This window comes from Sceloporus undulatus, chromosome 3, assembly GCF_019175285.1.
Source record: "Sceloporus undulatus isolate JIND9_A2432 ecotype Alabama chromosome 3, SceUnd_v1.1, whole genome shotgun sequence".
Classification (NCBI taxonomy): domain Eukaryota; kingdom Metazoa; phylum Chordata; class Lepidosauria; order Squamata; family Phrynosomatidae; genus Sceloporus; species Sceloporus undulatus.
Genome location: NC_056524.1, coordinates 48690336 through 48704584, shown reverse-complemented (window position 1 = coordinate 48704584; position 14249 = coordinate 48690336). Strand labels below are relative to the sequence as shown.

The following is a 14249-nucleotide window of genomic DNA, read 5'->3' as shown; positions in this document are numbered from 1 at the left end:
AAAACAACTTGTCTCATAATACAGTTTACTATTGGGAAGATTTAAATCCCCTCTTTCCTTAGCATCACTCACTATTTTAAATTTTAAATTGTAAGATGACATACGCTCTCAAAGCGTCCAAAAGCTGTGCTGAGGCCAAGTAAAAAGACTGAGTAAAAAGTTGTCAATTTAAGCCAACTTCAACAGGCGCTGCTTGGTATCTGTGGTGGCGGCTCACTTTGGTAGCAGACTGTGCAGTTGCCACGGCCCTGGCATGATCACGGCCAAAGTGGCCAGAGGCCACCCTTTATCAACTGTCTACTTCAGCCCAACAAATTACAGACCTTTGCAAATCTTCAGAATTTCCCCTTCTATTTCTTTAGCTCATCTCTACTACCTTTCCACTTAGGTTTAACCCACTCATCCCCCACCCCACCCCGCCATTAGCCTCATCACTATAAAGTTCTGAATTCTTTCCCTTTTATTGTCTGTAACAGAAGTATCTGCTTAACCCAGAGGGCACAGTCCAACATAAATTTAATAGTACTTTAAGCCCACTGAAATCCTGACACAGAGACATGCATGTAGCAGTGCCATTAAAGCTTATAAACACCATTAAAGCTTATTGGAGCAGTAGCAAATGTATATACAAAATATTAATGTGGCCGATGAGGAAGCAGTATATGCTACCTTTACATCTGTCCCTTTCGAAGGACTATCCGACAGCTGCTGTTGCAATAGGATTATACGGCTATATTATACATTGTAGGTGCCCTAAATAAAATGAAGAGGTGAGAAAGATTAAATGGACAAAGCTTCATTTAAGAAGAATTTCCAAAATAGAACAACTCTTTCCCTACATAGCAGGCAATAATATTCTTTGGACAAGTTTTATCCAACATCAGAGCTCATATGCTTATCTTCAATTCTACTGCTGCCAATTGTATGGAATAGTTAATGAACTGTGAGACTGTCTCATTATTATACTAAACGTACCCCTTACTATTGCAATTAGAATTAAGGCTACTTCAGCAAAAGTGTATTAACTGTTCAGTCGCCAAGAGCAATCCCTGCAGACAGAAGAATCAAAAGCACCATGCTGCATGTCAGCTTCATTACTTCTTCATATTGTACATAAAAAGAAAGTTCATACAGCTTTGCTCATGGCTCACAACAACCATTAAATTCCTGGTAGGACGATTCTCCCCAACAATCTTTATCTAGCTGAAAATGAGATTCTGTCAGCAAACACCTCTGCAGAGCAGAGGCTGAAGCATGGAGATCTGTGAACATAAAAAAAAAAAAAAATTAAATGCAGAGGCTTTCACAGACTGTTTGTGTGTGACTTCTGTCTATACATGCAACAGTGGGCAGTAGAAGATAGTAGAAAATGGAGAGGGCAAAGTAAGCTGCACCACTTCAGTTGGTCTCTTTTGAAAGCTTACTCTGTACAATAAAGCTCTCTGTAATACAAAAGCTATCAACTAAAACTGTGATTCAACACTTGTCGTGTGACTTTGCACAGTCCATTCCACCACTTCAGGGCTGGATGAGATCCAGCATTTCACAAGTGGAATTCCACTATCACAAGAGCATTTATTTCCCCCCTGCCTTTGCCCTTTCCATGCAATCCTCTGCATGCGCCAACAAATCTCCAAAAGTTTGAGCTTGGCAACTTCTGGAGCTAATGGGAGAAAGTGCAGTGAATGGCATGGGAGGACATGGCATTGCCCCTTCTTTGTTTTTCTAACAGTCACTGAATCACAAAAGAAGAGAATAACTGGATACTTCCTTGCCTCATTCCAGTGGCATATTCTCTTGAGAAGGTAGATCTGATCTTTCAAGAATGGAAAAGTAGGAAACTATTTCATCTTGGGGTCTTAATTCCAATTTGGGAAGAGTATGTGGGGCTGCTTTCGAGAAGTGGGCCAGGCTAAAAGCACAGGATGGGACCAAAGCAACATGGGTGGGGTAGATGGTAATTTTTACATGTTGACATCCCCTCTCCCATGCATACAAAGCCCAGTTCAAATCTAGGCATGCCTACTTAAGAGCAAGCTCCAGTGCAACCATTCACAGGCCTGCAATTAGGGTTGCCAGGCTAGATCTGGACAGGGTCCTATAGTTTTAATCCTTAACAAATCTCAAAGCAGGATGAGGTAAAGGACCTATCCTCCCTCATCTTCCAAACCCCAGCTTTCAGCCACAGCTGTTCCTTTCCAATATGACTATTGCTTTATTGATGGACAGTAGGGATGTGCACAGGAGCATCCAGCTCTGTTCTTGTAGTGAGGTGGACTGCTGGGTGCTGGGACTCCTCTGCACCCCTCCTGCTGCTCTCCACTGGTGAGACAACAATCATATTAGGAGAAGAAAGCTATGGCTGAAAGTTAGAGTTTGGAAGGTCAGTGAGGACAAGTGCCTTTATTCCTCTTCAGGGAACTTTGTTATCTCATCCTGCTCCAAGATCTGTAAAGGATTAAAGTTACTAGAGCCCCATCCTGGATCCAGTCTGGCAATCCTACTTGCAATACAAAGTTCAATTCTATGCCACAGTTTTCATGCCTGCAGAGCACAGCTCAGTGCTATGCAGGCCATTAACTTTTTAAAATTCTGTATTCCCTCCTATATCTGGTCAGAAAGGATAAGTTGTTATAAAGCTCATTTGAAAGGATGCTCCTTTGCAAGGTGCTCATTTGCAAGGGTGGATGGAAACCCCCTACAGTCTGCATGCAGAGCTCTCCTATCCTTTGTATAATGAAAGAGGCTGAAATATGAACAGAGATTTGTTGGCCTTACTTTTAAAAGGTCATACACATTAGCAGAATCACCAACTCCCTTTGAGATCTAGGCCATTTTTGTCCTGTGTGAGGCTGTGCAAGCTCTCATTTAGGCAAAGTACAGTGTATTTTGTATTTTGTTGCATGGCCAATCCCTGGATGAATGTGTGTGTGTGTGTGTGTGTGTGTTTGAAGTTTTATAATCACTTTCAAAGAAAGCATGAAACAAACAAAAGAAATACTTCTTAATGCAACAATATAGAGTCAACTCACTGAGCTTATTGCTACAAAACAGATAACCACAACTCTGGATACTACCCTACCTCCCCAACGGAGACAGACTTATGCAGAATTGCTTTATTATTGCCTATTAGCTGGGGTAACTAAGCGTGGAGATTCCGTGGCACACCACCCATGATTGCTGAATTTGTGATCAAAACAACAAAGGATGGTCATCTCTTCATTGTGCCTTACTTGTGATTTCCCACTGCTGGAGCAAGGATGTTGGATTAAATGGATGTTGGGTTTGAGCCAGCTTGGCAGTTTTTGTTTTCTGCATTTATAAGTCTTTTGGAAAGGCATTTCTAAATCCAGAGTGGACTAAGAATGTTTATGTGCCCGTTTTTGGTTCTCTTGTTTACTAATTACAAAAACCTCTGAGAGCTGAAACATCCTAGCTGGTGTTCTCTAGTTGTCACTTGAATATGAGTGAATACCTAATTTTAAATGGGTAGTGGTAGTTGTTTCTCTTGTATTATTCATAATGCTCTCAGAGATGCAGCATTTCCCTTCCCAGCAAACCAAGTGTTCTAAACACCTGGGTTAGGTGCTCATTTGCAAGGAAAGCTGCTGAGTAGGAAGAACTCGTCTGCTGCTTACCACTTGTTGACTGGGATTGTCCAAGCCAGGAGATATTCTGCAAAGAAAAGCCTAGCTAGGACTCTGTTTGGATAACAGAGTCCAACAGAACCCTATGCACAGCTTCTGGAGTAATCAGTTTTGCTTAATAGGGGTGTGGCGGGAGGCATTCCCTATTCCTCCTTTGGCTTAAGGCTCCTAACCAGTCAATTTGGCTCCTATTCAGTTAATTTTTAATCATGACTTTTTAATGTCTATGTGTGTGTTCTTATGAGTATGTTTTAATGGTTGTATAGTATTGCATTTTAACGGTGGGCTTATGTGTTTTTAATTGTGTTTTGTATTTTAATGTGCTGTAACCTGCCTTGTGCCTTGGGGAGAGGCGGAAATTAATAAATAAATAAATTTAATTACATTGGAATGTTTCTAGTTTAGAAAACCAGTAATAATAACAACAGCAGCAGCAACAACAACAACAACATTTATTGTGCACCTTTCACCAAAGGGTGATATATATATAATCAAGAGCGAAACAATAAAACACTATAATATAATATAATATAATATAATATAATAAGGACAGAATCCCCACCACCTCATCAGTAGCTACCCATTTTGGCAACCTTAGGCACAATCAGCTTAATCCGGCAAATCAGAGAGGAAGGTCTTTGACTCTTTATGAAAATGGGTAAGATCCTCCTCCAGCTGGAAGTACAAAGGAAGACTGTCCCACAAAGGCAGAGCCAGATCCTTAAAAGCTTACAGCCTTGACAGAGCCATATGTGTTGGTGGAACTGCCAATAATCCTTGCCTACAGGTCTTAAATTTCTAGATGAAAAATACCAACTAGCTGAGCTGCCAGGTACTGGGGCAGGTTAAAGTACAGGGCCTTAAATACAAGTACCAAAACCCTGTATTGAGCCCTGGCCCAAACTGGTAGCCAGTGGAAGGATCTACAAAGGGAAGAGACATGTGAGTATTTTGGGTGTTTTATTTTTCCTTTCAACTTTTCCAGCTGGAAATTTGGGAGAGCACATTACATGCAGTTCTGTGATTCTTTTGAGGAATAAATTAATGATAATTTATGTTCATGTGCACACATGCATGTGTGTGCATTTGTATTGTTGTTGCTGGTTAATAGCTTCAAGTAATGTTTGACAGGATAACCTATGGCTAACCTTCCATGAGGTTTTCTTGGCAATATTTGTTCAGAGAGGGTTTGCCATTGCTGCCTTCTGAGGCTGAGAGAGTGTGATTTGTCCAAGATCATTCATTGGGTTTCCATGGCTGAGTAGCAATTTGAACCCTGATCTCTTGGTCTAACACTCAAATTGGGAAAAAGGTGTAATAATAATAATAATAATAATAATAATAAATCACACTCGCTTTCTCTGTGTCTATATGTAAGTCAACTGCTAGTTTCAATTAGAGTCTCAGTGGGATTCACATAAAGAATTATTTATCATTCAGCAATTGATTCCATGGATCTACTCTAGTTGGACTTAGCAATTGGAGGCATATACCTAAATACCCTAAAGGCATCAGATCCTGTCCCATCTTGGAAGCTCTTTGGTTAGTACTTGGATGGGAGGCTGCCAATAAATACCAGGCTATATTTCAGAGGAAGGAACTGGCAAAACCAACTCTGAGTATTCCTTGCCTTGGTAAACTCTATGAAATTCATGGAATTGTCATAGGTCAACAGGCAACATGAAGGCGCACACACATATACACACGTAGTGGTAGATCCAGTATTGGATGGAAACTAAACCTACCTCACAAGGTCTGTATGGTTAGAAAGATACTTCTTCTGATGTCCTATTGAGTTTCTGCTGGGGTGCCATTTCAATTGTTGCCACTGGCTGGAAAGCACTGATAGGGCGAGAGGACCTCAAATGCTTACAGGCTAGTGATAAGGAGAAACATCAGTCAGTTCACCACAACAAGAGATACAGTCTTTATTAATGAAAACTGGAATCCTGTACCAGGTTATACTTAACTAAGTAATTTCTTCTGGCCCAGCCCCTCCAAACCTGATGGAGACCTCAATGAATTATGCTTTAATCATCAGCAGAATGGACCTCCTTCTCTCCATGCAGCTGATGCCAGGTAAAGTAAGGGGGAAAATTATGATTGTGGCAATAGTGTCAAAATCATGATTAAGTTGTGATTGTGAAAACAAAACTCCCCCTTCCCTCCGTATAAGCAATACAGCTCTCTTCCCCACGGACACTTCCATGTTATCAGAGAATGAAGAGATCAATGAGGATGCATCCAACTATTTTCTTGTAGGTAGATATGCTGCAAAGACATCCTCTGCAGCGACATCCCAAGCGCCCTTGTCAGTCTTTGGACATATCTCTTTTGATCCTCTTGCTCTCCAGCAATGTGGAAATGGACACACTTGGGGACACGCAAGGTGGACTGGGAGATATAGCTACAGAGAGCTAGCTAAGCAATACACATGCATCTCCTGATGTAGGATCCTGACCATTACTTTTTGAGCTACAGCTCCCCGCTGATCCACTTATGCTCTTACAACATAAAAGTGTTCATAGGGAAGTTTTCATAGGGAAGATCCCCCAGCCAGCATGGGCGAATCTAGGAGTTTTAGTGCATAAAAAGAAGCATTTCCAAGCTCTGGGCCTTCTTGACTTGGCAAATAAAAATGGTTGAGGAAACAAAAAATGTTTCCTGTTGAGAAACTAGGATGGGGTGGGGGGAACTGATAGGTTGTTCAGAAGGTAAGTGAAAGGCCTGTGTTGCTGTTGTTGTTGTTGTTGTTGTTGTTGTTGTTGTTGTTGTGTGCCTTCAAGCTGGTTCTGACTTACAGCTGACTCATGGGTGGGGGGAAAAGGGTGTAGGAGTTCCAGTCAAACAGCATGTCAAAGACCTCAAGATTTTCTCTCATTTGTGTGTGTGTGTGTGTATTAGCCACTATTACCCTATTATATCTATGCAGATACTGAACAGTGTACATGTGTTTAAATAAAAACTTAAACCATTTAAGTCTCTATTAAAAGAAACCAAAACTGACGTAAACAAGAAAATCTATTGCTATGCTTTGCTTCTGTGGTAGCAGATGAAATTACCATTCTAAGTACAGTCACCCCTCCTTTCTCACAGACTTGAGGTCTGTGGTCTTGAATATTCAGGGAGGGGCGACCTCCGTTATTTTTAATGGGATGCCCCCCATGGCACAGGCACGCGCCGCCCCATTCAAGCCTATGGGGCTTGAATATAGCCAAGTCTCCATTTTCACAGGGGTGGTGGTGGTCCAGAACAGATCCCCCACAAAAATGGAGGGCCAACTGTACTATCCAAGTCTATCAAAGAAGAGACTGTATCATCAGTAGTGCAAAGGTTAAATCAATCAGATAATGCAATCTACTTTCTCATTACTGAAGGGAGAATCTGAAGGTCCAAGGCTAACATAGATGTCAGTTGACATTGTGGAAAGGATAATATCCTTGGAGGCATTTGGAACTCATGGTTGTAATAAAGAAAGGGGCTCTATCAGATGAAATTCCAATTACACCAGGATAATTTTGAGAGCCAGCATGGCATAGTGGTTTGAATGTTGGGCTGTAACTCTGAAGACCAGGGTTTGATTCCTCGCTCAGCCATGAAATCCACTAGGTGACCCTGGGCACGTCACATTCTCTGAGTCTCAAGGAAAGGCAATGGCAAACCTCCTTTGAACAAATATTGTCAAGAAAACCCCATGATAGCTTCACCTTAGGGTCACCATAAGTCAGAAATGATTCAAAGGCACACAGCAGCAAACAACAACAACAGTGTCTTTGGTTGGGGCTTATCACATTATGCCATCCCTCATCTCTTGTTCTCTCATGGGAGGCCATTTTGAAAGCATTTTGTTTTATTAACACACACACAAAAACCCCATTAATGAGCTCCTTTCCCCCTACTGTTCTGCTACAATTTCTAGTACAAAAGTTCAATTGCACTTTAACGTGATTTTGAGCCGTCAGTGGCAGTGGTTTGGTGTGACTTAGGTGCCCTGTGATCAGATAAGGAGAAAGGGCAGAAATTTCGATTTGATTTCCTTTCAATTAGTAAAGTAACTGAGAAACTTGGAAACATTTTTTCTCTACAGAAAAAAAAGCATTAGCAAAGGTCCACTCCCTCCTCAACTGGGGCTTGTCAGAGAAATCAAAACTTTACCCCCACCTCATAGTCCAGGGCTGCTCATACACATACATACACATTACATACACATTACCTAGAAATATAAATGGAAAAGAGTTTTACAGCTTAAAAAAGCATTTATTTCATTAAATCTTTCTTTGGTCTTCTTGTTAATTGTAGTTTCAGACTTAATTAATTACTGGCAGATGAAACCCAGCATTAGGATAAATCAGAGAAATAATCAGACTAGCTCCTGGCTTTCATTTGCCAGCAATTCGTTAAGTCTGAACCTAGTAATCTGATCTATCCTGATCAGGAAGCCCCCCCCCCCCTGGGAACGAGGAGGTCTTTTCAAATGTAGGATTATTTTCATTTATATTTCTAACAGGTGGCACATGAGTGTGCCAAACTAGGCAAAGGTCCTGGAGGAGGTACTGGGTGGGCAATACCAAATGCTGTGTATGATTGCAATCCTGTAATAGTTCCTAAAGTGTAACAGGAAAGAGTAATCTCAGTTACATGCCATTTTTACAAACAACTCTTCTTGTAATAGATGAAAAGTTTTGTGTGATAAAGCCCTAAGAGGGCCAGTTTTATTTTCAAAGTTGCATGCTGTTAATATAGGGGATTTTAAAAACTTTTCTACATTATAGTGCACATGATAAGGAAGGATATGGAAGATGAAAGGTTCCTAGAAGGTGGTAAATGTTCTAGAGAGTTTGTGGCCTTATGCTACCTTACCATATAATTGCTTTTAAAGAAACAAGATTGAAACCAGCCTGCTATTAACTTAGACAAAAGGTCTGTAGTCTCACAAGTAGTAAAAGAATCCAGAAAGGGAGATGGCAATTGCTTGAAAGTAACTACAGTTGGCCCTCTGTTTTTGTGGGGATCCAATCTGGACCACCCTCACCCCCACGAAAACAGAGGCTCGTGCTTATTCAAGTCCAATAGGCTTGAATGGAGCATGCCCCTGGGTGTGCGCGCCATTGCAAATAGCAGAGGTCACCCCTCTGCATATATTCAAGGGCACGGATCTCAGATCTGCGCATTAGGAGGGTGACTGTACTTACAAATAACCAGCTGTTTACAATTCCTTCCTTCCCCTAAAAAACTAAGGTATAACTCTGTCACACTTATGACTATAACTTAATAAGCAATAATTTTATTACTTTCGTGTTATGACTGTAACACTGTTTCTAGCCTATTAGTCCAGTAATAATGCTGGCTGTGGGATTCTGGGAGCTGTAGTTTAAAAAGTAACTTTCTAAAGCTCTGGTTAAATTCTTACCTTTGGAAAATTCCTAAGCTCTGCATCATCTATATAGAAATAGTTAGGTAATGGGAAGTAGTAGAACACTGCAAAAATAAAACAGGTTGGCCATTTTCTATGGAAGCACCTTACAGAAGCTCTGGTGGCTTCTGAGAGTGTATTTATTATAGGTTACATCCAACATTTTGTAAGTGGACTTTCTCAACCCTGCAGAGACATTTTTGAGGCTGTAGATGGAAAAGAGACTCTGTTGCTGACAGATGTTGTTTCACTGGGAGATGCAACCCCATACATTTATAATAACCCATCTTTCTTCCAGCAATGCCTCCCCACAACACTCACTTCATTCTCTCAACATGTGAAACAGATGAGGGTGAGAGACAGTGACATTAAAGACACAGAGAGAGTGTGAGAGAAATAGTGACTAGTCCAAGGTCACCTGATGAGATTCATTATGAAATGGGGATTTGAAATAAAGGCATCTGTACTTACCACACTGTCGAAGGACTACTATCAGCACAGCTAAAAGAAAAATGAAGACTACAGAGGAAGCCAGAATGATCCCATGTGGAGGAGGTGAGGCAGGTGGTAGAGGCAATGCACACTGCTTTTGTATAGCTAAAATGAGAGAGTTGAAAACACTACTGAATCGTTCAGGCACACAGTGACTCAAAGGTTCCATAATATACTAAGGATTCTGGGGTTGTAACCCTATAACTCACTGACTTGCAAATAAGTTCCACTGAACTCAGCATGAATTCCTTAAGAGTAGACTTGTAGGCAATTGAACATGTCTTAGGTCCAAAACACACTACAGAAATAATCCACTTTGAGTCTGCCCTGGCTCAGTGCTAGGAAATCCTGGAAACTGTAGTTTATTGTGGCACCAGAACCCTCTGACAGAGATGGCTAAAATGTCTCATAAAATTACAGTTCTCAGAATTCCATAGCATTGAGACAGGGTAGTTAAAGCAGTCTCAAACTGGATTATGTGTTTTGGATCTTACTCCCAGAAACTAAATCAAGATTTGCACACAAGGTAGGCTTCCTTCTCTTCAACCTGAAACCTTCCATGTAGAAAATATGGCCAATCTGCTCTTCATTAAGTACTGCTCATCTCTAGTATATCCTTAAGCTCTGAGCTGTTCACACACAAATTGCCACTCTATTACTTTGCCATTTTTAGCATAATGTTTCTATTTTTTTTATCATCTGCCCAATTTGTCATTGGCCTAAAATATAATAAAAGAATAAATCAGCAAACAAATGGATAGCACCTACCAAGCTGAAGCAGATGAGTATCTGTTGTGTATCTACACCAGACAGAAGGAATATCCACATTAATTCCAAATAATAGCTCAGTTTTGTTTCACATTGGTTCAGCTAAATAGATGCAACCCAATCTATGCTTTGCTAGCATTTTTGGTACTATTATGAGAAGGAATCTGTGAAACAGAGAAATTTCTCATTACCTAACTAAATAAATGTTATAGGAATTAGTAATATCTAATAATAAATGGTTTGAAAGTCACATGTTTTTAGTCAGCACTAGCTTAAGTTCCACTGATTTCACAATCAGTGATTTGGATTTAGGACTTGCCTTCTATGAAAACAAGGGGTACTTTTCCAGAAGAAGCCTCTGAATTTTGGGGATCTCTCTGCACCACAGAGCACAGCTCAATCTGTTTAGTAGGGTTCTCTGTGTAGCATTTTCAGGGGCTTGGGAGACTGCCATGGGGAAGATGGAAGTATGCAAATTCCCCTTTTGCAATTAATTAAAACTGTGTCTATAAAAAAAATAATGAACCTACACCAGGTGCGGTTGACAGATTCCTCGAATCCAGCATACACAACTAAGCATTGGACAAAGATGTCTTCAGTCATGTTGATCTGCATTTGGCCGGTAACATTATAAAGTTCAGTCTGATTGTCAAATGTCACAGTATAATTCCATTCCACAGTGACATTATTGATGGATACAAGCATCTTAGGTGCTGGATATCCTCCGTAAGAAGAACAGTTCAGTGTCAACTGAGTGGGGCCACAGGTATTAGGAGGTGTCTCGGCATATATGGCAGGCTTGCTAAAATGAGCTGGCAAGAGAGAGGGAGAAAAAAAGTAAGACCCAACTTGAGGTAACACTAGTTCTGAGAGTTATAAAGCAATGTTAAAAACACTGTGCATCAGAATTGTTTCTCTTCCACTGAATTTAATGTCTCTTGTGCAGGAACAATAATGTGATTTTTAGCAAATCCCAGTTGACTCATGATGTTTCTCCTAAAGATAGCAGTCTACTGTACATACCCATGTATACATCTAGAAATTTTAGTCAAATAATTGACCCCCAAAACTAGAGTCAAGTTATCTATGAGCCAATGGGCTCATTCACACTAACATTTTTATGATTAGTAGATCCATAGAGATTCAGTGATGCAATACTAAATCAAAGTTCCCACTATGTTCACTCCAATTGAATCTCTCCATGGCAATTTAACATTGATGAAGTTCATATTACCATTTGTATTGATTTAAAATGGAGTCGCCATTTGATCGTTCTTGGGGTTTTTTTAAACTGTCAATCATATGATGCACATCTACATCACACTGTTTGGGGGGAATCCTACCCCCTCCGTCAGCCTTGGAGGCAATGGCAAGCCCCTCTGAAGAAACCTTGCCAAGTAACCCCCAAGGATAGATTAACTTTGAGGGAAGTCACACTCTCTCAGCCAAGAAATCCCCACAGGTTTAAATGCGGGGTATAAATGAAATGTGTGCAAGAGCTTTGTTTGAACCAACTTGGGAGCAGAGTCTTCTGTGGTTTTATTTCTGCCCCCTAACCCCTACCCCCACTGATAGGTTTTTTAAAATGTCAATCAAACCACGCACACCTTTGTCATACCGATGACGCCAGTATTTAAAGGTGCTGTCTACTGCAGCCATGCAATAGCAAAGATATGCATAAGCTGTCAAATTTTATTTATTTATTATTATTTTAAAGTATAAGTCTAATGGGATCTTCCCAGGAGAAGTGTCTCCCTGGCTTTGGCTTTAGCTGGCAGGGAGAGAGCAAGGGGGTAGGCATGATCTGCCCCTTGCACATTAACCTCTCCCTTCCAAGTTCCCATTGACGGCTGGCAAAAAAAGACTGGTTCTTTTGAAAAGACGTGCTGAAGAACCCAGTTCCAAAAGAACTGGGTTAAGAGGGATTTGTGCTGCCCCCTGGAATTTGGGCTGAGAAAAACCGGCACAAGTGTAAACAACCCCCTTTTATACAAGTTTGCAAACCGGTTTATAACAGTGTGAACGAATAACCAGAATGTAAGTACTGTGCTTTAACTGCTTTTTAAAAAGCAACCACCCCTGGTGAAAGGCAAGAGTGTAATCTGTCCTGGAAGCACTGATCCCCCTCTATACTCTCTCATTCATCCATACTTTAGGGTGAACACAGGTATGCTTGCTGGAATTTTGTAAGTTCCTTGGCATTGTTTTCCTTTGCTTTATTCTTTAGATCAGGGGTAGGCAACCTGCGGCCCGGTGAGGCCTTGGGACCGGCCCCAGCCCGGTCCTGCCACCAATTGCCGCCGGGGCCTTTGGCGTCTCGTGCAAGGGGCATGGTGGGGCAATTGTCTATAGAAGCCTCAGAAACATGCATTTATCTTAACATTTTTAAAAAAAATCAGCAAATTTTTTCGCATGACCTCCATTTTTTATTTAAAAAGTGTCCTCCATTTGAAAATTTTGTCCTACATTTGTCCCGGTTTATTTATTTAATTATTTTTTTTAAATGATTTAATTATTTATTTTTTGGCTTCGGCCCCCCAGTTGTCTGAGGGACAGCAACCCGGCCCCTGGCTCAAAAGGGTTGCCTACCCCTGCTTTAGATTCTTTGTTACATGCCCCTAAGTTTACCCTCAATGTATCCATGGGTCATATCAAAATATTGACCCCAAAACCTGCCCTCGACTTATACATGAGGTCGACTTATAATCGAGTATATATGGTACAGTGCGCCTGCGTTATATGCAGGCGTGCTATATGCGGCTTTCAGCTTATGTGCTCAAGCCGCACAGGAGTGTGCAGGGCGCATCCCATTTGGATGAATGGGGTGTGCACCTGTGGTGTGCGTGCGCTTCTGCACCACCGCGCTGCCGCATGCACGAGCCCCATTCACTTGAATGGAGCTCAAGCATGGGCGGGATTCGCCTTACGTGGGGGGGGGTCTGGAACGGATCCCCTGCGTAAGGCGAGGTTCAACTGTATATTCTAAGCTAAAAGGTGGTCAATATGATGACCAAGGGATCTCTTAGAACACAGGTAGGCAACTTCCTGAGCTGGGATGGGATTTGGTGCTCTGCCAACCTGGGCAGGCTAAATCTCTGCCTGCATTCTAGACCTAGAAGAGCTATATGTGTCTCTATGACCCCATTAAAAAATCTGTTCTGTTAGTCTTGATTGTTTAAATTTGCTGTGGGTGTGGTTGTTGTTGTTTTTACATTACATGCTACATTTTAATTTGCTTTTAAACACACCTCTAAACTCAAGGAAATCAAATGGTAGTCAGGGGGTCAGGAGAGTTAAATAAATCACATATCTTAACATAGAATGCCAAAGAAAGAGACAGGGAAGAGGAAGAGAAAAATGGAAGCAAATGAATCATGGTATAGCTGCCCATTCCATAATGTTGCTCAGCAGTTCAGAGATTTCTATTTTCTATTTTGCTCTATTTTGTAAGCTGCCTAGAACATGTCTAAGCATAAGGAATAATTGCAAATTGAACAAGCTGAACAAGCTCTGGTTATAACAAATTAATAGGATTTCACAACTTGTTAACTGTTGCTATTGTTATTTAAGATGCCGTGTCAATAGGTACTTACCCACCACAGATAAGTTGATAAACCCGTCACCTTTTTTCCCATTCTTTAGAATTACACACCAATATTTGCCCTCATCTGATACTTTCACAGAGGAGATTGAAAGTGTAAAATTTTTCTCATTCATCTTGGTCCTATTTCCGTAATGTGCGTGCTTCCTATCATGTTCTTCTGTGCCTTGTGCATAGGATATCACAACTCGATCGGGATCTTCATTTCCCACTTGTTTTTGCCAGTAGATAAAGTGAGACGGCAGGTGTATGTCTTCAGGTCGTATTCTGGAGTTGCAGGGAAGCTTAGCTTCATCCCCTACTTTGGCTGTCACAGTCATCATCTTGC

The 14249-nt window shown here is 41.1% G+C and overlaps 1 protein-coding gene across 1 annotated transcript in view; it reads right to left on the bottom strand.

The window, feature by feature from the left end:
- Nucleotides 1–5398: 5398 nt before the first annotated feature.
- The window catches only part of LOC121925250 (T-lymphocyte activation antigen CD80-like), a 40493-nt gene continuing 31642 nt past the window's right edge, over nucleotides 5399–14249 (bottom strand). Inside the window, exons 5-8 of the mRNA XM_042457146.1 lie at nucleotides 13914–14249; nucleotides 10851–11132; nucleotides 9532–9657; nucleotides 5399–5523 (exon numbers count right to left, since the gene is read on the bottom strand). Of these exons, the coding sequence (XP_042313080.1) occupies nucleotides 5411–5523; nucleotides 9532–9657; nucleotides 10851–11132; nucleotides 13914–14249 (857 nt within the window). The 3' untranslated portion in view covers nucleotides 5399–5410. The remainder of the gene's footprint in view (nucleotides 5524–9531; nucleotides 9658–10850; nucleotides 11133–13913) is intronic.